The following is a 24,611-nucleotide window of genomic DNA, read 5'->3' on the forward strand; positions in this document are numbered from 1 at the left end:
GCACAGGCCCTCCCCAGGCCTGGGTGCAGCGCCCGGGGACCGGTGAGATGGCGGAGCCTCCGGGTTCCGCGGGCAGCGCGGGGTACGGGCGGGGCCGGTGTGCGCGGCCCCTTTAAGAGTGAGAGCATCACAGCGGCGCCAGGCACGGCGGCGGCCGCACTACGCATGCGCACAGCCTGTCTCTGCGACTTATTCGGTGCCGCCGGCACAGGAGTAGCGTGCAGGGGCGGGGAATGGCGTTGTAGTGGACTCGCGCATGCGCAGGGCACGACACTGCCGTGCGCTTTGTGGCGCTGCCGGAAGCGGGTGCGGGCCGAGCGCAGCGAGCGGCGCTCCCGGTCCCGTGTGGCCGCGGCCCCGTGGCGCCGGCGGCCTGAGGGAGTGGCGCTCCCCGACATGTCTGCCGGGCTCTCGGCGCAGGTAAGACGGCCAGGCTTCCCACCACGGCGCTGTCGGGCTCGGCCCGCTTCGCTACCCGCGGGGCCTGTGGCGCGGGCGCCGCCCGGAGCCTCCACCGCGCTGACCTCTGCGCTGCCGCGGCGGGGCCCGAGCGAGGCGGGCGATGGGCGAGCCCGTCCCCAGGGCTCCCCCAGCGCCTCGCCCCTGGTTGGTGCCGCGGAGCCACCGCAGGGCGGCCGGGAGCGACTCTCGATGACCACTCGCGGCCCAGGGCCCCTCTCGGCCCCTGCTCCGGCCCGGGGGGTCGAACCGCGTTCCGGGTCCCTGGGAGGAGCGTGAGGTGGTACCCGCACCCTTCCTCCCGTGTGGATCCTGCGAGCGGGAGCTGGACCTGAGGGAGGAAAAAGTTTGTGTCGCTGTTTCCCCGCAGAGTCCGACCAACAGCCCGCTGGTCCCGAGCGTGCCCGGCTCAGGCCTCTGGGGTCTGTCGGGATTCTGCTTTTCCCTGTCCCATTCGGTCTCCGTGCCCAGTGGATAGTTAATCCTATTTATTTGGCAAACTCAGCAGCGAGGCTTCTCCCCGGAGTGAGGGGGCTGTGCCTGCAAGAGAGTCCTTCCTGCTTGAGCAGTTTGGAGACTTCACCAGAAACTGGACCGACGAATAAGTGCCAATGTAAAAAAAACTGTTGAGTAAAAATTTTGTTCAGTCGAGTGCACTGTTTTGTGGTCAAGTTCATTAAGTAGTTTTTTTGCATAAATGAGGGGTTTGAAAACTTACTAAATTCTCAGGTGACTTGCCTGGAAGATAATTTATCTCAAATCTAGTGTTTAAAATGAGAGTGATAGTGAGAAGCAGAGTAGTACTGATGTCTGAGTAATGATGCTTGAAAGCAGAATAATAGCCAAAACCTACAAAACTGTTTTTGCTTTCTTATGGCTCTGCTCAGCTTCATGTGTAACAGCATGCAACTTGTAGGCAGTGGCCTTCTCTCTAGCAAGTGCCCTGCCTCCTGCTTTGGCCAGGCTGTGTCCAGCAGTGTTCCCAGGAACCAGAGGCAATGGGGTCCATGAACTGGGAGTGCTGGAGATAGTGAGGCTGGAATCCTGTGGGATCCTTTGAGACCCAGTCTTTCCTTTGGCACATTCATCTATTAATTTCTGCTACAGTAATGCAATAAAATCTGACAAATTTGTCTTCTCCGGGCAAGGGCACCTGGGATTCTCTCCTCTGACCCTTGGTAGTGCTGTGGCTGAATGGCTTGGGAAAAGGATGACAGGAGTTTGGTTTCTCATTTGACTTTTCTCTTCTTGCATTGAATATCGACTTTAAAAAAATTGATAGTAACCCTGACATGCATTTTTTAAAATTTCTTTAACAAAATACTTAAAATACCAACTTTCTGCTGGTCTTTCTCTCAGATAGGTCTTCTGTTTGGTTCTTGTAATTTTTATTTTTTCCCTGCTCTCTGTTCTGGCAGTTGTTCTTCACGCACAGTGCATTCCTTAGGCGGAGCTAATATGTTAGGTGGCTCCAGAGGTGAGCTGCCAGGAGGGCTGTGCTTCCTCAGGCCTGGTAGGGTTAATAGCAGAGCTGCAGTTAGTCTCAGCTAGATGTAACTTGCCTTCTCCAACATGAACTGGGAGGGCAGTGGGACAAGTGGGCAAATAGCAGCTGTTCATGTTTAGAATGTCAGACAGCTGAGAAAAATTGCTCATAATGGTCTGGTTTGTGCTTTGGGGGAAGGTGGGTTGTGGCAGGATGGCTTTCTGGCAAGAATTGTTTCCTTTGGAGAGCAAATGTTAGTAATGTTAGGTAGCAGAGATTATGTTAAATGAGAGGACTTCCTTTTTTTCCAGGGAATACTCATAAAGCATATCTGACATCCCAGAACTTTGATGTGGACTTTTTTTGTGGCTGCTTCTCTGGTTTGGGCTCAATTAGGCCTTCAGCCTTCCTTGGGCATCTCTCTGCTGATGTTTTTGCATCTCTTGTACAGTAGTAATCCATTGTGTCTGCTCTGCTTTTTTGGTTCTAGTAAAAGCCAAGAGGGGTCTACTTTTGGGACAGCTTGTCTTTGTGCTTGAAGTTCTTTTGCACCGTAGGAAAATACTTCATTTTACATCTGCAGCTGCTGAACATTACCAAATGTTCATGTTAGCTCCCAGCACTTCCCTCCCTTAGTGCACATTTTCTGAGGAATTGCTCTGTACCTGAGTGCTGATTCCCTGACCTCTGCCTGCACATGCTCCGAGCACCTCAACTTCAGCCTTGCACCTTCTGTGCATTCCTTCACAGTAACTGCAGAATGTGGCTCTGTTTAGTTCTTGCTGTCTAACTTTAGTGATCCAGGAGTTTAAATATTTTGGCTGCAGCTGTTCATATTAGGTCTCTGGAAACTGGAAATAGAACTTTATTGTTTGAGTTTTATGGACTTGTAATTCTTTTGTGCTCACTGGCTTCTGCAGTGTTTGAGAACTGAGGATCTTGGATCCTCAATGCTGAGACATCCAGTTTCTGTGGTTTATATGATAATAACAACTGAAGTTTCTAAGATTGGGAGGAAATGCATTGAAATCCAGATTATTTACCATGCTCGGGATTATTGGAATTAGTGCTCAGTTTCATAATGTCTCATTGCCTTTGCTAGTTTTAATGCTGGTGATTTCTTTCCAGGTTTGTCTGTGAGAGTGTGAGGATGTTTTATTTAGTGCAGTCTCCAGGAACATACAGTGAACATAGAGCATACAAGAGTGTGTAAAACTGCTTGGTGAACAACAGAAATTTATTTATTAATCTACTCACTCCTTCTCTGAATCAGCTTTCTGAGAGTGCTTAGTGATTTGAACCCCCAAAAGACATAGGTGTATGTGAAATGTGAATATTCAGCTTCATGAAACTTGTGCAAAGTTAGCTGGGCAAGTGAGGGTGCTTCTGAGATACAGAAGTATTGCAAAAACAGGAGTCAAAATTAGGTGTGGTGTGACAGTTGCTTTCTTGGTCTGCAGTTTGCTGGTGGTGTTTCAGTAGTTGCTGATAAATACAGCGTCTTGGGAGGGAGGGAGTCCTGCTGCTGCACAGCAGTAGGTGCTCTTTGAGGAAAGTTGGAAAACTGTCTGTCAGTGTGTGGAATCTGTCAGGAACATTGTTTTGGATATCATTGTGTGGAGACTTTCCAGCCTTTTTTAATTCCTGCCCAGTTAGAAGAAGCTGTGTGCTAGACAGATTTAGAGATAGTCCAATCCTAACAGATTGCAGCCATTTCCAATTCAAGTGGCAGTTGAACTGGAGTCTTAAATAAAAAGTAACTTCCAGTCCTTCCAAATAAAAACTTTTAACTGCTAAATATAAGGGGGGTGGATAGATCGACGCCCTGATAAATCTCCCTCATAAGGATTTTGCATCTGAATCAATTACTTTTCTCAGTATTCCCTGGGTATTGCTAAAATGAACAGGTTTCTTCTACAGCAAGATGAAAGGAAGTCTCAAATATTAACAAGATACAGGCTGATGACTAAATTTATGTAAGAATGTCAGGCAGCAGGCTGGGAGTGTGTGGTATGAGAAGTTTTGGTTGTCCTGTTGCTAAACCTCTTCAGCATGGCATGTTGTATATATCCTGTATCTGTTAAAAGTGTTACTCCTCAGAAGTGTGGAAGGGTCACCCAGAAGAGCTTTGCATCTTTTCTTCATTGTGGCAAGGAGCTGCCTGAGGACAAGTGATTGTGTTCTCCTGTTCCCCTTCCTTAGTGCAGTTAAGGTTTTCTAAGCTGCAGCAGGATTCTTCTAGATGAGAAAGCTCCCACATAGGCCTTGCCTGCCTTTTGCTTGTGTTGTACAGCAGTTCCACACACCTGGGCACCCTGCTCTGGGCTGAGGGGGCCACAGTGAGTGTGCTGTGCTTATCAGAAGCTCCTGCCATGAGCTGTTCACTGCCAGCTGGAGGGCAGGCATGGAAAGGACATGCTGTTTTATCAGTTCAAATCAGCTTATTTAAACCAATGTTCCTCAAATACTGTTACAGGGTTACATGCTTCTAATGAACTTGTGTCACGGGAGAGGAATGGGGAGTGCTTCCCCTCTTCCCTTGTGGGATAGGGGGTAGGGACTCTGCTCTGGGAATAGAGGCAAAGTGCTGTGAGGATGAGAAAGGAGAGGGAAATCTTGGAAAGTGGATTATATCTCACTTCTGTCCCTTCTGCTTTGACTTCAAACACACACTGGAGACTAAGATGCTGGTCAGGTAGAAGATGAAGCATGTCTGTGGCTATAGGATATGAAAGGAAAAGAGAGGAGTCTGGAAACCTAGATAGTGGAGCTAAGCAGTGATCAAAGCCATCATTGAGGATTGAGATTTTGTAGGTGTTGTTTGGTATTTCATTTTTGAGGGTATTTTCTTTGGGTTTTTGGTTTGGTTTGATTTTGGGGGGTTTGTGTGTGTGTGACTTTTCTGTGTCTTGGAATTGCCATTTTTCTCTAAGCCTAAGGGTTTTGACCACAGTGACATGAGCATTCCCCCTGCTTCAGTCCCCAGAGGAGGGAAGATACCTGAAGGATATAGGAATTAATTCCTACAGGCTGCTGCTGCTCTGGTTAACTCACTAGCAGATAAGCACACATGGCTGTGTCTCAAACCACAAAGAATGTAGTTTGGAAGACAAGATCTTGCTGCCTCACTGTTCTGTCTCCCTTGAAGGGAATAATCAGGCTTTGGGTATAAACATCTGGGCAGTCAGCTAAGTAGGCAGATTGTTTAAATAGGTCTTTCCCTAGGAATGTGTATTTCCAGGCCTGGTTTCTTGTTTGGTTTTGGGCCAACGAATGTCTAGGGGAGGTGTTCAAAATATTCCCTGTATAACTAGATGGCTTCCAAATTGTGCCAGGTAAGTGCAGTTGGCAAACGGATCTTGGAGTGCCATCCATGCCAGCTTGAGCTGCTCTGAGCTGTGTCTCTTGAACACTCCTGGCTTTTCTCCTGTGCCAACCCTGTTTTCCTTGCTCATGTGGTCACCTGGCTCAGATAATGGATAAAAGGCTGTCAGTTCTGGTGGGAGAGGAGGAAATGAGCTGGTGCAGTCGCAGTTCTGGTGGCTCTCTCAGGCTGCTGTGGTGCCACCTGCTTGAGCAGTGGTTTAACGTTGTTGTGAGCCTGTACAAAGCACTCTGCTGTCAGAGGGATGTTCCTGCCACCCCTCTGGCCCTGTGTCCTCACTGCTCTCCTCACAAAACAACTGTGTTGGCACAGATGTTTCTCATCTGAGTCAGATCAGATCTCTGGATGTGTTTGATGTGTGGATCAAAGTTGGCTGTGCGTGGTGGGTGTCTCTGAGCTGCCCAGTGCAGTCCCATGGCTGGTGCTGCCTCTCCTCACCCGTTCCCAGGGCTCCCAGCACAGAGGTGTTGGTGGTGCTGCTGGTGCAGCTGAGCCACTGCTCAGGACACAAGAGTGCTGCTGACTGCAGATGGACTGTGGGAGCACAGCTTAACTTCTGCTGCTTCTAATTGCCTCTCTTGGTTGATGTTTCATGATGTTGGTGAGGATGGAACAGGAAAGCCTTATAAATATGATTGTCTGGCAAAAGATTTTGAGAATATAGAAACTATAAGCGAGATTGAAATGAAAGCAAGTTTTGAGATCCCTCAGTTACTGAACAACTGGAAAACAATGGTGTGGCCAGCTGAAGGTAGTCCCCTCTTGATGAAACAATTCCCTCTGCAAGCAGGCAGGTCCAAGGGTCAGAGCAGACCCTGCAGCTTGGCAGATAGGGCCCAAAGAGTAAGATTTAGGATTTAAAATGTAACACAGTATGGTAATGTAGTGATTCTTATAGGTTGTATGGAAATGTTATAGGATATGCGTGTTGTAGTAGATTGGTTGAAGAGAATCTGAATATTTAACACTGAAGATGATTTATTGTATTGTAACGGGAACTTTGCTCTCTTCCACTTCTCTTTCCTCCCTCTTTCCTCACTCTTCCACTGCTCTTCTCCACTCTTCCTCTTCTCTTTTCGCCCTCACCTCTGCACTTCTTCACCCCCTCCTTTCTACATGCTCTCTGCTCTTAAACCTTTAACTCTCTTACACTTTAAGCCTCTCTTCTCTCGGCCCTGCTCCGAGCTGCGGCTGGCAGCTCCCAGCAGGGCCCTGCACCCACACCCTTTGTGACAAACCGATCATTTCACGACTTGGCTGCAGAGATCTCTCGGCGTGACCCCGTCTCTCCTACAGACTCTCCCGCAGACACCCCTACACACAGCAATGCCAAAATACCCATCCCAAGCTCCTATCACTGCAAAAATCTGGTTAGTTCACGGTCAGCTTGGCTTCCTGATTTCAAATGGCAGTGAGGGGATATATGTAACTGCAGTTGTGCTGGGATTGTTACTGAAAGGAGAGCTGTGTCTAGTTCTGAGAGCGCTGCCTGGGAAATTTCCTAGTGGCTTTTCTGTCTGGAACCTGTGGGACAAATGTAGATTTTATGAAGTGACTCTCTGTGTGTATTGACTTTACAAGGATTTGAAATGCACCCCAGCTCCATAGATTTGGAACCTGTATGTGCTGTAATGAAACTGTAAAGTGATGCTGTATTTAAGCTAGTGATGCACTAAGGCTCAACCAGTCCTGAACTCGCTGCAAATAAAGGGCATTATAATCTTCATTATCACTGAATTGCATCTTTCAGCTACCAGTTTTGAGTAGTACCTGCAGTAGAAATACCTTATGAATATGAAAGAGGCTGAATTTTTGTCTTCTCAGATGACTAAGGTTTTCCTGGAAGTTTCCTGGTGTCTCTTTTTAACTGCTGTTGAGGTGAAAAAGGGAACAGGGTGAATTGCAGCCATTGCTTCATGAGCAGAATACTTGTAGAACTGTTTTCTACTTACCTGAAGATGTTGTGTAAATGGAAGCAGCTTTCCTGCAAAAATGGTGTAAGCAGAAGTGTGAGGTGAAATCACTTCTCAGGTTTAAGTGTCTAAAATAGACATTTAGTCCTGAACTGAAACTTGCTGTAATCTCTGTAATCAACCTATGTTAAAGCTCGTCTGTGTAAAAGACATACTAAGGTTGAAGAACAACTGTTGGAATCTCTTCTGGATTGTGAAATGTATATGTGCATCTTGAATTTACAAGGGTCTGGATTGTGCTACACAGCCTCAGTTATGCTAACTCATGTCATGGACATTTAAACTAATTGTCTCTTTTTCTTTCTTGTCCCCCCAGGTGTTGTTTGGATTGTAGCATAGAGGCACTATGTACTCAGAGTGGAGATCCTTGCATCTTGTCATTCAAAATGATCAGGGGAATACCAGTGTACTTCACAGCTATCCTGAGAATGTGGGGAGAGAAGTGGCAAATGCAGTGGTGCGTCCTCTTGGACAGGCTTTAATTACATCATCTGTTGGAAGTGAGAGTTTACTAAAAACAGACAAAGAAGTAAGTGCCTTTCCTTGGAGATGATAGTTTCCTTTATGCTGGAGTGACAATTTAATAGTTTTTTATGGCCTCTTTTATTTTTTTCTCTTTATTGTCCCAAGTTTTATGAAGTGTGTTACATTTTTAGTTTAGTGATCTCCATAGGGTTTTTATTAGCAGCTACATCATAGCAACAGTGTACTTCATGTCTTAATAGTAAATGTTTGCCTGAGCTACTATACCACAAAATTCAGGCTAAAGAAAACCAACAAAAAAACCTCAAACCCAAAGAATTTAGCATTTAACACAAAACCTTTCTACTTACCTTCAGTTTTGAAGCAACAGTATGTGACTTCAAAAAAAAGTCTTTGTGTAGTACAAGTATTTGTTAGAATTTGAAAATCTTTCACTAACAGCTTTTGTGTGTTCCCAAGAGTGATCTACAGTTTGGATTTAAGAGATTCAGAATTTAGAGAATGTTTTGCCATTTATTCATATTCTTCATAATATCATGATATATGAGTTAATGGTTTGGTGTTTTCTTGCAGGATATGTTGAACAGAATTGCCCATACACCATAACTACTGTTGCTTTCTTTTTTTTTTGAGTTAGAACTAATGTGCTCTGACCAGCACTTACTTACAATATTTATTTTTAATAACTTTTGCTTTATGTTTGTTAGGTAAAATGGACTATGGAGGTGGTTTGTTATGGACTGACCCTCCCTTTGGACGGCGATACTGTGAAATACTGTGTGGATGTGTATACAGATTGGATTATGGCTCTTGTGTTACCTAAGGACTCTATTCCTTTACCTGTTATTAAGGAACCAAACCTTTATGTTCAAAGCATTCTCAAACATCTCCAAAATCTCTTTGTACCAAGGTGAGTGTTAGGGATTCCAGGCTGTGCTCAGCAGGTAACCTGTCAGAGGACTCATGAGATGTGGAGACTCTTGAGTCAAAAAGGACTGCTAGTGCTGCAAACTTAGGAGGAAGGTGTTTCTCCAAATGTCTTGTAATTTTGCACTAGCAAATTGAGTTTTTGCCGCTGTGGTTAGAATGACATATAGTTCATATACTTTAATGTTTACTGCTCCAAGAGGTTCAAGATTTATCTCAATTGAATGACTGGAGGGCAAGGGGAAAAGCAGAAGCGCATCACTGTGTGACCATGTGCTTTTCATTGTGTAAAACTGAGATAAACTAAGAGAACATCATGATAGTCCCTGCCCTTGTTAGTCAAGATTTGACTCATTTGTGATTTACTGAAGGATTTTGTAGTAAGTGACTGCTCTGTGCCTGCATCTTGCTGCCTGTCAAATGAGCATGGTTATGGTGAGTGTCCTTCACTGGTAGTTTTGAAAGAACCTGGTGCTGGAGTGCTTGCTGCCTGCCATCCTTGGATGATGGATCCTTGAGAGATAGACATGTTTCTGGGTCTTGTACACAGCTACGTTGTCAGAGTGCACAAACATCATTGCCTTGTTTATAGTTTATGGCAAGTTTACCTGCTGCTGTTGGACATACATACTGGATAAGTAAGATTAAAGAGTAGCATCCCCTGAAAAGGTACTTAACTTCAGATCAGTGTTTAGTATATGCCCATAAATATCAGATCATCAGCTTTTATCAGTATTAAATATGTGTCACTGCAGGTGGCCTTCAAAGTGCTCAGCTGCACTTGGGTCACTTTAATAAAGGCTTTGTTTATAAAGGACTTGGAATAGTTATTTGTGCAAATTCAGAGTTCTCTGCTGTTTATTGATTGCTTTGAAGTCTATCACCTACTCTTAGCTGTTGTTGCTCTTAACTTGTAGTGAAAATGCATTTTAATTCCCATTAAAGCATGGTCAAGCCAATGACACAAGTCTGAGGACAGCAAGCTTCTGGATTAGATTGTGGCAGGAGGTTGTCTCTCAGCTTTAATTAGTGCAGAATACAGTCTGCTGTCTGGGATCCTTTGTTGCCTTGGCACAGCAGAGAAGAAATTCTTCACTAGTCCATCAAATAGTTGTTTCTGTGATCCCTTGCTTGCTCTCACACCAGGACCCTAGTAGCAGGCAGCTCAGTGGTACAGTTTTCTTGCATGCTGTTGGCACAAGCTTCCACTTTAACTTCTCTCCCAAAATTATTGTTGGACTTTGATGTAGGCTGATAGACTACATGTGATAGTTGTTGAATGAAATAGTTAATACCTAGAGATAGGGAGAGCTGAAAAATCATTAGCTATACTGTAGTATAGCTGTTCTGTATGTTTTTCTTTCAAGAGCCTCTGAGATGTATCTGAAACACTGATTTTTCATGGCTGTTGCTATCAACACTTGACATTCAAGTCCCTACTCTCTTTTTAAGTTTTGCCCTCCAGGGTGCTATGTTCAGAATTCACTCCAGCAACAGGAGAAATTTCTATACTGCAAATAGAATATAGAACTGAGTTGTGCACACCTACCTTGAATAAAAGCAAAGATTCAGACTTAGGTGTCTGTGGTGAGGAAGAGGAGAATGATTTCTGGGTTTACCCAATTGATGCAGGTTGCTGCTGATGATGGACTCATGTAGAATACTTACCCAGGAGGTGTTACAGCAACCTGTATTGAACTGTCTCCTGGAAAAATCTGTTCTTGTGTTGAAGATATTAAGTCTTTATTATAAGCCTATGTCCTATAGAAGGCTGTGATTAAAATGGCTTCCTTCCTCATTCTGGTTCTGTGGAAATGATGTAGCTGTTGATTTGGCTGCCTTTAAAGTGGTGGCCCAGAGTTGCAAAGGCATCAGACTCAGATGGTGATATTACAGCGACTTTAGACGGTCACTGTGGTGAGAGAAGGACGAGAATCTTGTTTCTTGATCAGAAGGCTTGATTTATTGATATAAGATATATAATACATTATAACTATACTAAAAAGAAAAAGAAGAGAAGTTGCAGAGAGCTGCTCAGCTAAGAATAGAATAGAAAGAATGAATAACAAAGTTCTGTGTCCAGAGAATCTGTCTCTGAGCTGCTCCTGTGATTGGCCTTTAATGGTACACATAGAAGATGAGCCAATCACAAGGGCACCTGCTACATTTCACAGCAGCTGATAACAATTGTTTACATTCTTCTTCTGGGGCTCTGCTTCCCAGAAGATGGACAAATGTGAAAGAAAAGATTTCTATGAAAAAATGTCTGCGACATGGTGACATATGGGTGAGGTGCAAAACACAGCAGCCTGAAGTGGGCAATTCAGTGTAAATGGCATCTCAGGAGCTTGTGTACACCCCTACAGAGCAGGTGCATATAGAATATTCTAGTCTGAGTGCCCAGCTGAATCACATGTTTACATGCACAGTCCTTGAAATTGTGTGGTGCTGAAAAAGAAAACTCTGAAGGCTGGGTGAGCCAAGTTAGCTTTCCTCTATCTGCTGCAGTGACAGGAGAGAGGGTGTTGGCTTCCTTCCCTCCTGCACTGGCCTTCTGTCCACTCTGAAGAAGCAAACACTTTGTTGGTGTATTTGAATAGTCACCAGGCAACCCCCCAGGCTTTCAATTTCTGGCAACCCTAGAATATCCAAGAGGTCTTGAAGATGACTTAAGCAGTAGTGGTTGTTACTGCTGTCAGATAAAGTTTCAGTGCCACAGACACTGTTGGAAGGAAATAGGAGAACTCTCTCTCCCTCTATTGCCTCTCCAGGAGAGTGCAGTACAGATATCCAGGTCCTCTGCAATAGAAATGTCTGGAATTGCTTGAGAGACCGTGGAACATGTGACTGTTAAAGTACTTTTCTTTGTAATTACTTCATATGCTTCTCATATGAAGTCATGGGAACAGTACTGAGGGAGTATGGCCAAAAGGCCACAGTCTGTAGAAATGTAGACATCTAGAAGTCTAGAAATAGTGCAAGCAGAGCTTGCCACTGGGTCAGCTTTGTAAACAAGAGGAAGTCATAGATGGACAGGAATGTTTGAGTTGCCTTTCTTTACAAGATCAGCACAGAAGGATCCCCTTAGCTTGCATATAAGCTCTGGTTTTTTACAGTTTCTCTAAATGATTAGGCAGACAATTCTTGAAGCAGCCTTAGAAGCTTCAAGCCTATATTGTTTAAGGATACCTTTCAACTGAAGCAATCTGCTCTATTATTGCTCAGGCAAAAATAGTGCTGTAAGCAAGGCAGGGTTCCCTTATCCCAAAGTTTGTTATTCTACAGAGACTCTGGGTTACGATCTAGCACTAATATCAAGCAACTCACTGAGGTCCTCAGCTGTGGCTGTTAATGTGCAATTATGCATTAGGCATTATCTTGTCTCTTTGTAATCTTTTTCTCCAGTGCTGTAATACAACATTATGCTATCAAGACAAAAGCTGATGGTATTTAGCGGACCAGCACATTCTTGAGGTGCTTGCTGTGCAACATGACTTGTGGGTTATACCACCTTGAAAATGTTTGGAAGGAATCTGGTAATACTGCTTACTAGTCCAGTGGAACATAGTACTTGTATGGGTTTTTTTGTCATCTCTTCAGTGGTGGTAGGAGGGATCATGAAATGATGCACAGGTTGAAATATGCCTTACTGCACACTCTAATTTCTAATCTCCTCTTTCACCCTTTAAAATTTGGGCTTCCTAAGGTTTTTTACCAATTACCTCAGATACTGTCCAGCATGTGTCACATTGCTGTTTTGTACCTGTTCTGCATTGTCCAGACCAACTGATGGGTGGAGGTGATGCTGCTTTGTGCTGCTTCTGAGCAACTTTGTGTTGAGTGATTCGGCAGTGCCAGTGTGGATCTGATAATGACTACAGGAAAAACCTAGGAAATATGAAACTGTTTCCTTTTATCCTTCCTTACTTCTAACTGCTTACAGAAGATCTAGAAGGGGGTCATTAAATAGGAACATCAGACTAAAGGTAGAAGTGATAAGAGTTGATTTGGAAACAACAGGAGAACTAGGAAGAATTTAAATTATTTTGCGAACAATATGTTCTCCTAATTTGCCACTTCTGAGTTATGTATATAATAATTCATGATGTTGCAACTAGATTGTCATTGTTTGGCCCAAGATAAATATGAGATGATGGATTGTGCTTGTTCTATCTGTTGAGTCTCACGTGGAAAAAAGCGTTACGGTGCATCTTGTGCTCATTAAGGCAGAGTTAGGATGCCTGGAGACAGAGTTGGGGTGCACAGAAGCATATTGGCTCATGTTCTTGGGTTTCACTCAATAATACTTGTTTCCTTTTGTAAGTTGAACATGCTGAAATTTCATGTTACTGAATACATCACTTAATAGTTCTGTTTCTGAGGCATTGTTTTCTTCTCTTGCAGGCCAGACCCAGGATCCAGTCAGATCAGACTGTGCTTGCAGGTTTTGAAAGCTGTCCAGAAGCTGGCGCATGAGTCAACAATTATGGCAAGAGAAACCTGGGAGGTTTTGTTATTATTTCTTCTTCAGATCAATGACACTCTTCTAGCAGCTCCAACTGTGCAAGGTTCATGTTCATCTTCCATTTGGTTCAATTATTAAAAATCTTCTGTCTCTTCTTCGCATTCATCTGTGAGCAGGATGGGGGAACCTATTAAAAGCTCTTAGGAGCTACCAAAGTGCAATAGCTCACTCCTAATTCTGCTCCATTACTCCAAAATAAAGCATTGCCAGAAAAGACTGAATGATTTGGAGCTGAGTTTTCCTGAAAGTATTTTTGCAAGACAGTGACTTTATACATGAACAGTTTGGTATGAACAGTTTAAGACACTGTTGTTTCCTGTTTGTTTCACTGAAACTCCTTTGTTTTGCTGTTCAGCCTGCCTAGTGCAAAAAAACAGTGTTAGTTATTTTAAAAAAAGACTTCAGTATAGACACAGTGCAATAGAAGACTGCCTAAGATTGGTGGATTCCTTCTGTCCCTTATTAACACACATGTGGCTGGGCTTTATCTATTGTACTTGGTCTTGCAAAAAGGCTAATTGGCTGTAGGAAGCAATCAAGGATCATTCTTAAAAGTTATGAAAGAAAAGGCTTAATCTTTATGCACTTTAACTAAAACCTCTTTGGGGAGATATTTGGAGTTATTTAGATGGAACACTAACTGAAGTTGTGCTTGGTTTCTGTTGCAAGGTGGCATTGCTGAGAATCTGGCTGAAAAATTAATTGGCGTGCTGTTTGAGGTCTGGTTACTGGCTTGTACGCGGTGCTTTCCAACACCTCCGTACTGGAAAACTGCCAAAGAGATGGTGGCCAACTGGCGACATCATCCTGCAGTAGTTGAGCAGTGGAGCAAGGTCATCTGTGCCCTTACTTCCAGGTAGGAGAAATCCCATGGAAATAAATGCATGTATGGGGATAGTCATGGTTATACATATTTTGGAGTTGCTTATTTGTGGAATGTGCAGCAATCCAAAAGTGAATAAGCAATACAAAGTGAGAGATCTTGCTGTATCCTTGGATTGTGTGGGTGTTCCTTTGTTCTGCAAGGGGAGATCTGAGTTGGATTCTCTGTTTTTGTGTAAGCATAGCACCTCTGTGATATTTGGCACCTTACGGCGTGTGTGTGTATCAGTCTTCATGATTGTGACTCTTCATCACGTTCCCTGAGGAGTGACTCCAGAATATTGGTATAGCGCTATGTGTGTGTCACCATCAAAAATGATTAGGTGCTTGTTAGTGCTCATGCTGCTGGGTTTGAGGTGACTCTTGGACTCTGCTTGGACCCTGTGGAGCTGAAACTGTGTTACAGCTGCCTGGCACTTGTTCCCTGCCAGTGAGGATGTGATGGGCCAGGGGCAGACCACGGGCTCTCTGCTCTAGAGAGCAGGGGAGAAGAGCTGTCCTGAGTCTTGCTGGGTATGGGAACAGTGAGGATCATGTATGATAGAATTGTTTAGGGTGGAAAAGACCTCTAAGATCATCAAATCCAACCATGCACCCAGCACTGCAAAGCCCACCACTAACCCGTGTTCCCAATTGCTGCATCCACAGGTCTTTTAAAACCCTTGGGTGACTCCACCACTGCCCTGGGTAACCTGTGCCAGTGCCTGACAAATTTTCCATCCCATCTGAACTTCCCCTGGCACAACTTGAGGCCACTTCCCTATGTCCTGTCCCTTGTTACCTGGGAGAAGACGCCAACCCTCTGATGGCTCTGGTCTCCTTTCATGTAGTTGTAGAGAAGGAGAAGGTCCCCTCTGAGTCTCCTTTTCTCCAGGCTGAGCCCTCCCAGCTCTCTCAGCTGCTCCTGGTGCTCCAGCCCCTTCCCTGCCCTGTTCCCTTCTCTAGAAATGCTCCAGTCCCTCAGGATTGGAGGTGCCTGAGCAGTGCCCAGCACAGGTGACAGTCACTGCCCTGGTCCTGCTGCCACCCCATGGCTGGTGCAGGCCAGGTGTCAGTGGCCCCTTGCCCACCTGGGCACGCCAGGCTCATGTTCAGCTGCTGTTAAGCAGCACCCCCAGGGCCTTTCCTGCTGGGCATTTTGCAGCCCCTCTGCCCTAAACCTGTAGCTTTGGGATTGTTGTGACCCAAGGGCCTGTCACTTTGCGTTGTTGAACGTTATGGAGTGGCTTCAGCCTCTTGATCCAGCCTGCCCAAATCCCTCTAGAGATCCTTCCTGTCCTTCAGTAGGTCAGCTCCTGCCCACATCAGTGTCACCTGCAAACTGACCAAAGGAACGCTCACATCTGGGGGTTGCAGGAGTGTTTTGGCTGTAATAGAAGGTTCTGAACAGTGAGGAGAGTTTCAGTACCCTTAATATTGAGGTCTTTTTGGTGTGAAGTCTTTGTGGGACGAATCTCAGACTCTTGGAGGAAAGAACTGAATTAATTGCTTGGAAGAGAGTCATCTGGGTCTCCTTCCAGCTCTCCTGAAATATCAGTAACTTATTTCTGTGAAAGTTCAAAGATGTGTTAAAATTGCTGCATTGTGAAATATTCAATAGTGTCTTTTTCTGCAAGGGTTTATTATAACTTTGAAAACTTTTCCTTTGAATTACCTGTCAAAATGTGAAGTGTGGATAGATTTTTCCAGGTTATGCAGCTATTTGTTAAACCCCTGGGAAATAAAGCTGCAATACGAGTTCTGTGTATTTCCCACGCTATTTCTTCAGCTATTTTTAGCTTGTTAGATGTAGCATTACATAACGGAAAATACTTTATGATTCAGTGATCTGAAAAGAACAGCTCTGTCTCAAAACATGTGTTGGTGTTCTGCACCACACACTGTGCCTACACTTCCTCTCCCACTGTTGACTAACAGTCCTGGTTCTGTTGGTGCACAGGAGTATGCAGGGTTTCTGGAATGTTTTAGTTTGTGTTCAGTAATGTTGGTTTATGCCTGATACATGGAAGCCCAGACTCTTCTGAGGCTAGCTTTAAGTTCAGTGGTATTTTTAGCTGAATTTTTAATCTTTCAATGAAGCTCCAGCTTCAAACAGTTAAAATGTTTTAGTAAACAGTTCTGTGAATCAGGTTATTAGTGATAAGCTGAGAGTAAATGTTTCAAATTAAAACCATATGGAAAATTATATTTGGAAATAGGTACACATAAGCAGTGTTAATTTGTGTCCCTGCCTATGATTTTTAGCAGGATGAAACTGGAGTCTCAATTGTATTGCCATGCTAATAGATACTACATCTACCCCATCTAGATTGCTTTAAATATATTTTAACTGTCTTGGATGTGTGGCTTAAAATTTATTTCTGTCTTCAATCATTCTTGAAAATGTCCCACATGTCATTAAAGATTTGGTCATGCTCTTTGAAAAACTGGTTTCTTGCAGTCATAGGGAGAAACGAAGCAGTGCACTGTGTTGCCAGGCAGTGGTGTGAGGGTTGACGGTGCGTGGGACTGGGCCAGGCTCTTTTGGGTCTTTTAGAGCCAGGTAATTCCTCAGCAAAACTATACCACGAGGTCATGCCTCTGGGCACTAAATGCCAGTGGACACAGGGCTGGAGAGCATTTGCTGCCTGGTATAGCTGTGTGAATTTCTGGTTTGAAGGGAACTTCCCGGTCTGACCCATCCCAAGACTCTCTGGCAGTCACTCCTCCACCACCGCTGACTTTAACTGCTGGCACTGGAGCCCCTTTGCAGCAGCAGCAGCTCCAGTGAGCTGGGGCGTGCCCTGCTTGACTCCCTGCACTCCCCACTCTCACGGGCACGCCAGCTTTCTCACCAGTTCAACCCCAGGTTTCCCATGGGAGTCTCAGATGTCTTGTTCCATAAAACCCTTTTCCTAGCACAGTAACAGAAAAACAGCTTCAGCTGGTGCGTCCAAGGAGCAGCCCAACAAAGGACTCCTGGGCTTTTATCCCCTCACAGTCCAAGCTTGCGCAAGTCTTGGCTCTTCCTCCCTAGTCCTCAGCTCTTGCATTGTCTGAGCACCTGGCTGGGCCACAAATCCAGTGCCCTTTATTATGCACAGGGTTGGCATTTCCCAGCCTCCCTTGAGGGAGTTCAATCTGCAGCTGTCCCTGCAGCTGCACCACCAGCTCTGGCACTGAATGGATTCCTCATCATCCTTGCATCTGGAGAAGGCCTCGTGTCCTAAAGCTCTTTTGCTTTTCTGTCCAGGTTAGGTACTGTAAAGAGGCTCTGATTTCAGACACTTGTGGTAATTGGCTGCTGGTTACTGTAGTACCCACTGCTGGGAGAAGTGGCAGATGGAAGTTCAGCCTGTTTGACTCTTGGTTTAGGAGTCAGTCATAACTACTTTTCTCCTTCTCTTCTCCTAGTTGTAATGACTTTAGAGAACTATATGGCTTTATAAGTAAGGATGAGTGGGACATTTCCTGACTGTTGCAAGGAAGTTAGCTTAGGGAAAGACAAACTGATTTCTGGGAATGCTGTGATATTGAGAAGGTGCAGTGCACATCTCTTCCATTCCTTTAGAAAACATCAAGATTGTGTTTATCAGGGAAATTGAACTGTAATTTGGTGAAGCTGGGTATGAAGCAGGGGTCAGATTAGACAGCAGGAGCTCAGTGAAGGTCACTGGTGATTCTTTGGGTACTTGCAGCGCTTCTAAGCATTGTCCTTATGGTACTGGATCACTGTTTTGCTTGTTGCTGGTCTGTAGATCCTAGCCTCTGGCAGATGTGGTGCCATCTGTTTTGAAGAAATCACTAAACTGTGGCTTGCAAGTCCTGTGCTGCTTGTAGGTCAACAGTGAGTACTGCTCCTTGTGCTGAGGGACAATGTAGGTCATCAGTCATGAGCTGGAATTTAGAGCTGCAACCTAATATGACTTGCTGGTGTCATTGAAAGCTTGAGCTAAAGAGCTGTGAGGATAAGGGCTTCAATTCCTTCTTTAAAAAAAAAAATCCTTCTTCCTTCACATGTAGCATCCTGTCAGATGTACATGTGGCTGTGATAACTGATGACCTGATGACCTCTGGCTAAGTTATGGGAAAGCTGCTGGGGGGTCTTGGGCTTAATAGTTTGGGTTTGGCTGGAGTTTTAGGCAGGTTCCAGGTGCACACTGTCCAAGGCTGAGAGATTGTATAAAATGGGATCTCTAGGAAAACTTGAAACTTGGGGTGTTGCATTGTTGCCTGTGGACTCACCTGTGGGCTGCTGATGCCTTTGGGGCACAAAGGCAATATTCAGTTTTTGAGCCAGGTCTGTCTGACTTGCTTTCTAGGTTGCTGCGTTTTACATATGGACCTTCATTTCCTCCTTTCAAAATTCCCGATGAAGATGCTGGTCTGATTCCTCTTGAAATGGATAATGAGTGCGTTGCACAAACGTGGTTTCGCTTTTTACATATGCTGAGGTATTGTAATTACAGCCATCCATTGTTCCTGGTTTTGAATCAACTCCATACGTTTGCAGGATAAACAAAACATTTCTCTGGAGATTGCCAGGATTAAGCACCTAAATAGAATTAAACGAGAGACTTGTGCCAGTGCCCATGAAGCAGCTCAGGGCAGGCTGTGAATGCTGTTCAGGTTTGAATTCTGACTCTTTCAAAATGTAAACTGGTTCAGCTAATTAAAATCTGTTTTAGCTATTTGGCATTTTGGAGGATCTGAAAAACAGGAGTTCAGTAGAATTTTGTTTCTCTGAGATAACAAACAGGAAAAGCTGAACAATACATCTGGGAGATGCTTACGACTTTCATTTATTCTCCAGGTTAAATTTAACTTAGAATTTATTTTTAAAATGAGTGTTTATATATTTATTTTTATGAAGAAATCTATACACTTAATTTTACCATACATGTTAATTTTAAATGCACAGTTGAACCAAATGCTGCGTTTTGTTTTACAGACTTTTGGACATGGCGTTACATTAATGCTCTCAATGGCCTGAATATTAAAAAATTGATACTAAATACTATTTAGTAGTTAAAGCTAGATAAACATTAGGCTGTTTGAAATTTACATCTTAACTGACTAAAAAACCCTCCTTCTTCATTTGTAGTACAAATGTCACAAGTACTGTACTCTTCAAATTTGGAGTTTACAAATTTGCTGTTTCAGGATTTTGAGTCAGTCAGGAAAAATTGCTCAAACTTTTACAATTTACTTCCCTTCTTGTCACTGTTTGACAGTATTTAATTTGTTGCTTACACTTATAACTTTAACAATATAAGCAACTCTTCACTGGGCTCAAAAAACCTCATAAGTAATTATTATTTCTGCAATAATTAGTCTGGCAAGTGTGTGGTCTGGTTTGTTTTATTTTACTACGATTGTTCAATATGTTTGGGTAATGTTTGACATTAAGACAGCTATATACTGCCAACCCAGGAAGAGACAATTGCCTTCCTGTGAGGAGAGGCTAAAATGTATTGATATTGGATGCTGGTTTGTGGTGTTACTGGAATGCCTTAAACTACTGCATCTTCAAGTGGTTTTAAATCTTAACAGCTGTTCTTAAACTAACATATATTTTGCTCTTTTTCTGTGCAGTAATCCTGTGGATTTGAGTAACCCAGCCATTATTAGCTCTACCCCCAGATTTCAGGAGCAGTTTCTGAATGTGAGTGGGATGACTCAAGAACTGAATCAGTACCCCTGCCTTAAACATCTGCCTCAAATATTCTTTCGTGCCATGCGTGGAATCAGCTGTTTAGTGGATGCATTCCTAGGTAATGCTTTTCTCTTGCCCATGGATTGCTAGAAATATTAATTTAATAATTATTTTAGTATCTGTAAATCTGTTTTCTCTGTAAATACATGAATAACAATTAATCTTTTGCAAGTGTATCCTGGAACTGATGAGGAGGAGACTTGAGATCACCACTAAAAAATCTGTATGCACAACAGTAACATTTGAATGCATGAAGTTGTAGATAGCATTAGTTTCAAATGCAAAACAAATAAATTGGAAATATAAAATAAAACCAGAGATCTCTTTCCCAAACAAGGCTTCTTTTCTCTTTCCATCTAATCACCAGTGCAAGTGTTATGCTTTAGCATGTTGTGAGCACTCACCACCGTGTTTCTAATCTTTGTGGCAACTGCTGTGTGCCTGTTTTATAAGGTGTTGAGTTTGGACTGTCATCTTCAGATCTTTTGAAGTTCCCCTTAGTGTACGGTTAGTGGCTTACTGCTACTGCTGAGTAGAAAAGATGTGTTTCTTTGTGTCTGCTGGTAACTGAGTAGCTCTAGCTGGTCAGTTTTAAGTAACAATATGGAGTACCTGAAATTTAAAGCATTATACTTAGTATGCTTCAGACTTACTGTAAGTTCTTCAGGGAATACATGCTCTTGTAAACTTGGAAGAGCTGCTTTTCTCCAGCTGCTTTTCTCCTTAAATGTGCGCAAACAAATGTCATCTGCCGTAAGTGTGAGCTGATGAGAGATTGCAGGAGACTAGAGCAGACACATAAACAGAATTAGAAAAAACCTGCTGGTGGAATGAGACCATCAGCCTGGAGAAGAGCAGGCTCTGGGGGCACAGAGTGCAGGGTTAGACTGGATGTTGGGAAGAAATTGTTCCCTGTGAGGGTTCATGAGCCACAGCCCAGAGGAGCTGTGGCTGCCCCTGGATCCCTGCAAGTGTCCCAGGCCAGGCTGGACTGGACTCGGAAGAACATGGTCTAGTGGAGGTGTCCATGCCTGTGACTGGGATGGAATGGAGGGTCTGTAAGGTCCCTTTGAACCCAAACTATTCTGTGGTTTTATGAATCAGGCACTTAAGACTCCTGAAGATCTTGTAGCAAGATAAAGCACCCAGAGTGATAATAGCCTATCTGGAGTGCAGAGATGGAGACTACAATGCATTGGGGCACAGGAAGTTTCTTTTAGAAAATTAAATTCAGGCTGTAGGTATGGATTGGGAGAGTGTGCTCAGGCAGACTTGAGAGCTGCAGAAAGATCTTCAGAGAAGGCTGGTGGGAGAGCTCATTACCTTCTGTCACAAGTGCTAAAACTGGATTTTATCTTGCTCTCCCTGGTACCTACATGATGTCTTTGGCAAAATAGTACGTCCTCTTTTCCAGCCAAATGTACCAAAACAATGGGTTTCATAGTGCATGCTCTGCCTGGGCTGTAACACTGATGATTTTGCAGGAGCAAATTGTTCTATAATGTGCTATGAGAAGTACTTGGGTGCTTTAATTAACAGGGCCAAAAAAAAAATCTGTGTCAAATTCCCAAGCACACTGTGGTTCCCCACTGCATTTTTCAAATGGGGCACAAGGTTGTTGGAATTCATTAAAATGGGAAAAATGGTGTTTGTCCCTTCCAGTTTTGCATATGTTGAGTTGCTTCTGATTATGATGGGGAAGAGCTCTGTACACCATGAATTTCCCTGAAGCTGGATTAAAAACTGATCTCATGTCCTGCTGCTGCCAGAAAACTCACAGTTTGCTGTGCTTTCTTACTCTGTCTTGTGTACTGCCTTTGTATTTGACTGTTCAGCAGCCAGTCCAGCTCAAACCGAGCAGAAAGCTGTGTGGTGGATGGGTTTCATCTTAATTTAGTGAGCTAAGATGGCTTTAAGGGCCAGACATCGTAGAGATGTCTCAGGAAAAGGTGTGGGAGTTATGATTGGGAAAGAAAGGCAAAGGTGAGAGGCACCTGAATTTTGGCAGAAGTGAGCTGTGAAGTTGTCTTTGGCAAATGAACCTTGCTCCTTTCCCTCTGCCTGCTTCTAGTCTGATTCTTCCCATCTGTCATTGGTGCAGATGGGTCCTTTGGTGTTTTTTAATCAATTGCTTATCTGATGTAATTACTGTTTCCATTTGCTTGTGCATTTATTTCTGCTAACAGTAAAATGGGGAGAGGTGTTTTTGTTGCTGCTGCAGTTTTGGGGAGCATGGGAGGCATGGCTGTTGACCAGAGGCTCCTGTGCCTACTAAGGCCTGCTGTGTGTGAGCCCATGGAGCTGTTGCTGAAAGCCTGCTTTATTCCTGGCCTTGCAGGCATTTCCCGACCCCGGGCAGACAGCGCCCCGCCCACGCCAGTGAACAGGCTGAGCATGCCCCAAAGCACCGCTACCAACACCACTCCGCCCCACAACCGGCGGCACCGCGCAGTGACCGTCAACAAAGTGACCATGAAAACCAGCACTGTAAGATTTCATACTCTGTGTTGGAGTAGCTGACCCTTTGGATTCTTTCCTTGATTCTAGGAGCTGATCTGTTCTTCTGTTCAAACAGGTAACTACTGCACATGCTTCAAAAGTGCAGCACCAACCCTCTTCTACTTCTCCACTCTCTAGCCCAAACCAGACAAGCTCTGAGCCTCGGCCGCTGCCAGCTCCTCGCAGGCCAAAGGTTAACAGCATCTTGAACCTCTTTGGATCATGGTTGTTTGATGCAGCATTTGTTCACTGTAAACTTCATAATGGAATAAACAGAGACAGCAGCATGACTGGTAAATATTACAAAAAATATATGTATACTTTTTCCCTTGTTTTCTTGACATTTCTTACCTTCAAGATTAACACATGCATAATCCAAAAAAAGTAAAATCTGAACTGCTCTGTTGTAATTAATCCCTTGAGCTGAGCCAGCATCTGCTATTAGCTGAGCAGCTGTTTGGGGATTTCAAAGTTTAAAAAAGTCTACTTTTTTACTGTTAAATACTCCTTTGCTCTAACAAGCATGGCACTTGCAATTGTGATATTGGGGAAAATGCTGTTAAGTGAAGGAAATCATATGGTAGGAGTCCACTTCTTAGTTTGAAATCTTGATTATCTATGATTAATAGCAATTATTTACATCAACTCTTTAATATTTGAAAAATTGTCCTATATTACTCCACATAGTGCACAAAGCAGTACTTGTTGGTTTTGTAGAGTGTTACAGTAACAGAAGTAACAGAAGTCCTCTAAAATAGCCAGTGAACTTGCTATTTGAACTCACATTTATGATTGGTGTGTGCTTCCCTTAATGTCTTCATATCTTCGTTGTCTTCAACCCTTAACTGCCAAACTTATTTTGGCTCTCAGCTTTGCTCAGCTGCAGAGGTTAGATGTTTTGGGATATCATTAGAATTAGTGCTCTGCTCAGAGAGGCTTTTTAGCTCTTATCTTACTTTTGGTGATAATACTCAGAAAAGAATAATCTTTCTCACTCCCTTCAGTTTTCCTGTTCCTTGTGTATTTTGAATGTCTGCTAACTTTTCTGAGAGATCTATTAATTAATCTGTCAGTAACTCACTGGCCTAAGGAAAAGAGGGGAAAACCATTTGTTATAGCAAGTTGGATGTATAGTGGGACTTGACAGAAGCAGTTAAACTGGTGATCTTCCTTGTTTATTGTGTCAAATTCCTGTGTGAATGCTTAGGTTTTGGGATCTTCTAAAGGTGTTTTTAGGTATGTAGCACATCATTTTTTGAAAGTGTTCTTTGTGGGTGTCTGTGGTAGGAGTTTGGAATCTCTTTGTAAAAGGCCTGTGATTCGTGACTGGGGAAGCAGCTGAGCTTAGGAGGGAGCAAGGCATCCTTTGAGGGTGTGTTGGGTTACAGATGCATTTAGTGTATTACTACATTTAGTGCTTTTCAGATTGATTAGAGCATTTTAAATTTGACATGTAACCTGTTTTTTGAGCGATATTAATGAAATACTTAACCTGTAAAGGAAGGATATCAGCTTAGATGGTGCTTATACAAAAGTGTCAGCTTTAAACAGAAATGTTGTTATGCTGGCAGAAGTACACAGTTGTCTGTAATCCAAAGGCTTCATTTCCTTGAAGGGGTTACAAGGCCTTCTGTTCATATATGCAATGTCTAAAATCATTTAAAAGCAATCAGAAAGTTGTTGTGTTATTTGTCTTACAGGGATATTTACTGTCTTTCTGAAAACTGGAGACAGCTGTTTGGAATTGAGTTAATTCTGTTCCTCCTCTGTGCTCTTCCAAGCTGTCTGTAGCGAGACCAGTCTTTGCACATGGCATGATCTGCTGTGTATTAGCAGCAGTGGTTCTGACACAAGATGTCGGTGGACTCCCAGGAACCTAGCTGTGTCATGTTCTGCTCTTTCAGCAATTTGGAAGACAGAATTAACTTACAGGAATTTAGTCAAGTGTCTGCTGCCCTTGCAGGGTGTTGTTAGTGCTAGGTAAGATCACTGGTCACAGTGGTGCCAAGATGGGCTGGCTGAAGGAGAGAGAACTGAGTGTGGACCCCTATTTCTGAAACGCTGTAGGGAGGCACCAAACTCTGATTGCCTGATTTATTATTTTGCTCAGCCTCTGCTTAAGGTGGGAGAATGAGTAAGATGCGTAAAGGGCCAGGCCCCTGGAGTTTCTGCTTGAAGCATCAATGTCTTTTGAAAGAGGTTTAAATCCACATCATAAACTTTTTATTCTGGGAATCTGACCTGTGATGCCTGATGCCTCCAAGTGAAACCTTTTCCTCCCTGAAGAGCATAAGGCA

The 24,611-nt window shown here is 43.7% G+C and overlaps 1 protein-coding gene across 4 annotated transcripts in view; it reads left to right on the plus strand.

Annotated features, from left to right (window-relative positions):
- Positions 1 to 209: 209 nt before the first annotated feature.
- Positions 210 to 24,611, plus strand: part of RALGAPB (Ral GTPase activating protein non-catalytic subunit beta) — a 64,741-nt gene continuing 40,339 nt past the window's right edge. For all 4 annotated transcript variants that reach the window (XM_064729692.1, XM_064729693.1, XM_064729694.1 and 1 more), the window contains exons 1-9: positions 210 to 420; positions 7,620 to 7,832; positions 8,494 to 8,696; positions 13,118 to 13,281; positions 13,908 to 14,094; positions 18,422 to 18,553; positions 19,695 to 19,873; positions 22,154 to 22,302; positions 22,391 to 22,607. In XM_064729692.1, the coding sequence (XP_064585762.1) occupies positions 7,650 to 7,832; positions 8,494 to 8,696; positions 13,118 to 13,281; positions 13,908 to 14,094; positions 18,422 to 18,553; positions 19,695 to 19,873; positions 22,154 to 22,302; positions 22,391 to 22,607 (1,414 nt within the window). In that variant the 5' untranslated portion in view covers positions 210 to 420; positions 7,620 to 7,649. The remainder of the gene's footprint in view (positions 421 to 7,619; positions 7,833 to 8,493; positions 8,697 to 13,117; positions 13,282 to 13,907; positions 14,095 to 18,421; positions 18,554 to 19,694; positions 19,874 to 22,153; positions 22,303 to 22,390; positions 22,608 to 24,611) is intronic.

This window comes from Zonotrichia leucophrys, chromosome 20, assembly GCF_028769735.1.
Source record: "Zonotrichia leucophrys gambelii isolate GWCS_2022_RI chromosome 20, RI_Zleu_2.0, whole genome shotgun sequence".
In the NCBI taxonomy this organism is placed as follows: domain Eukaryota; kingdom Metazoa; phylum Chordata; class Aves; order Passeriformes; family Passerellidae; genus Zonotrichia; species Zonotrichia leucophrys.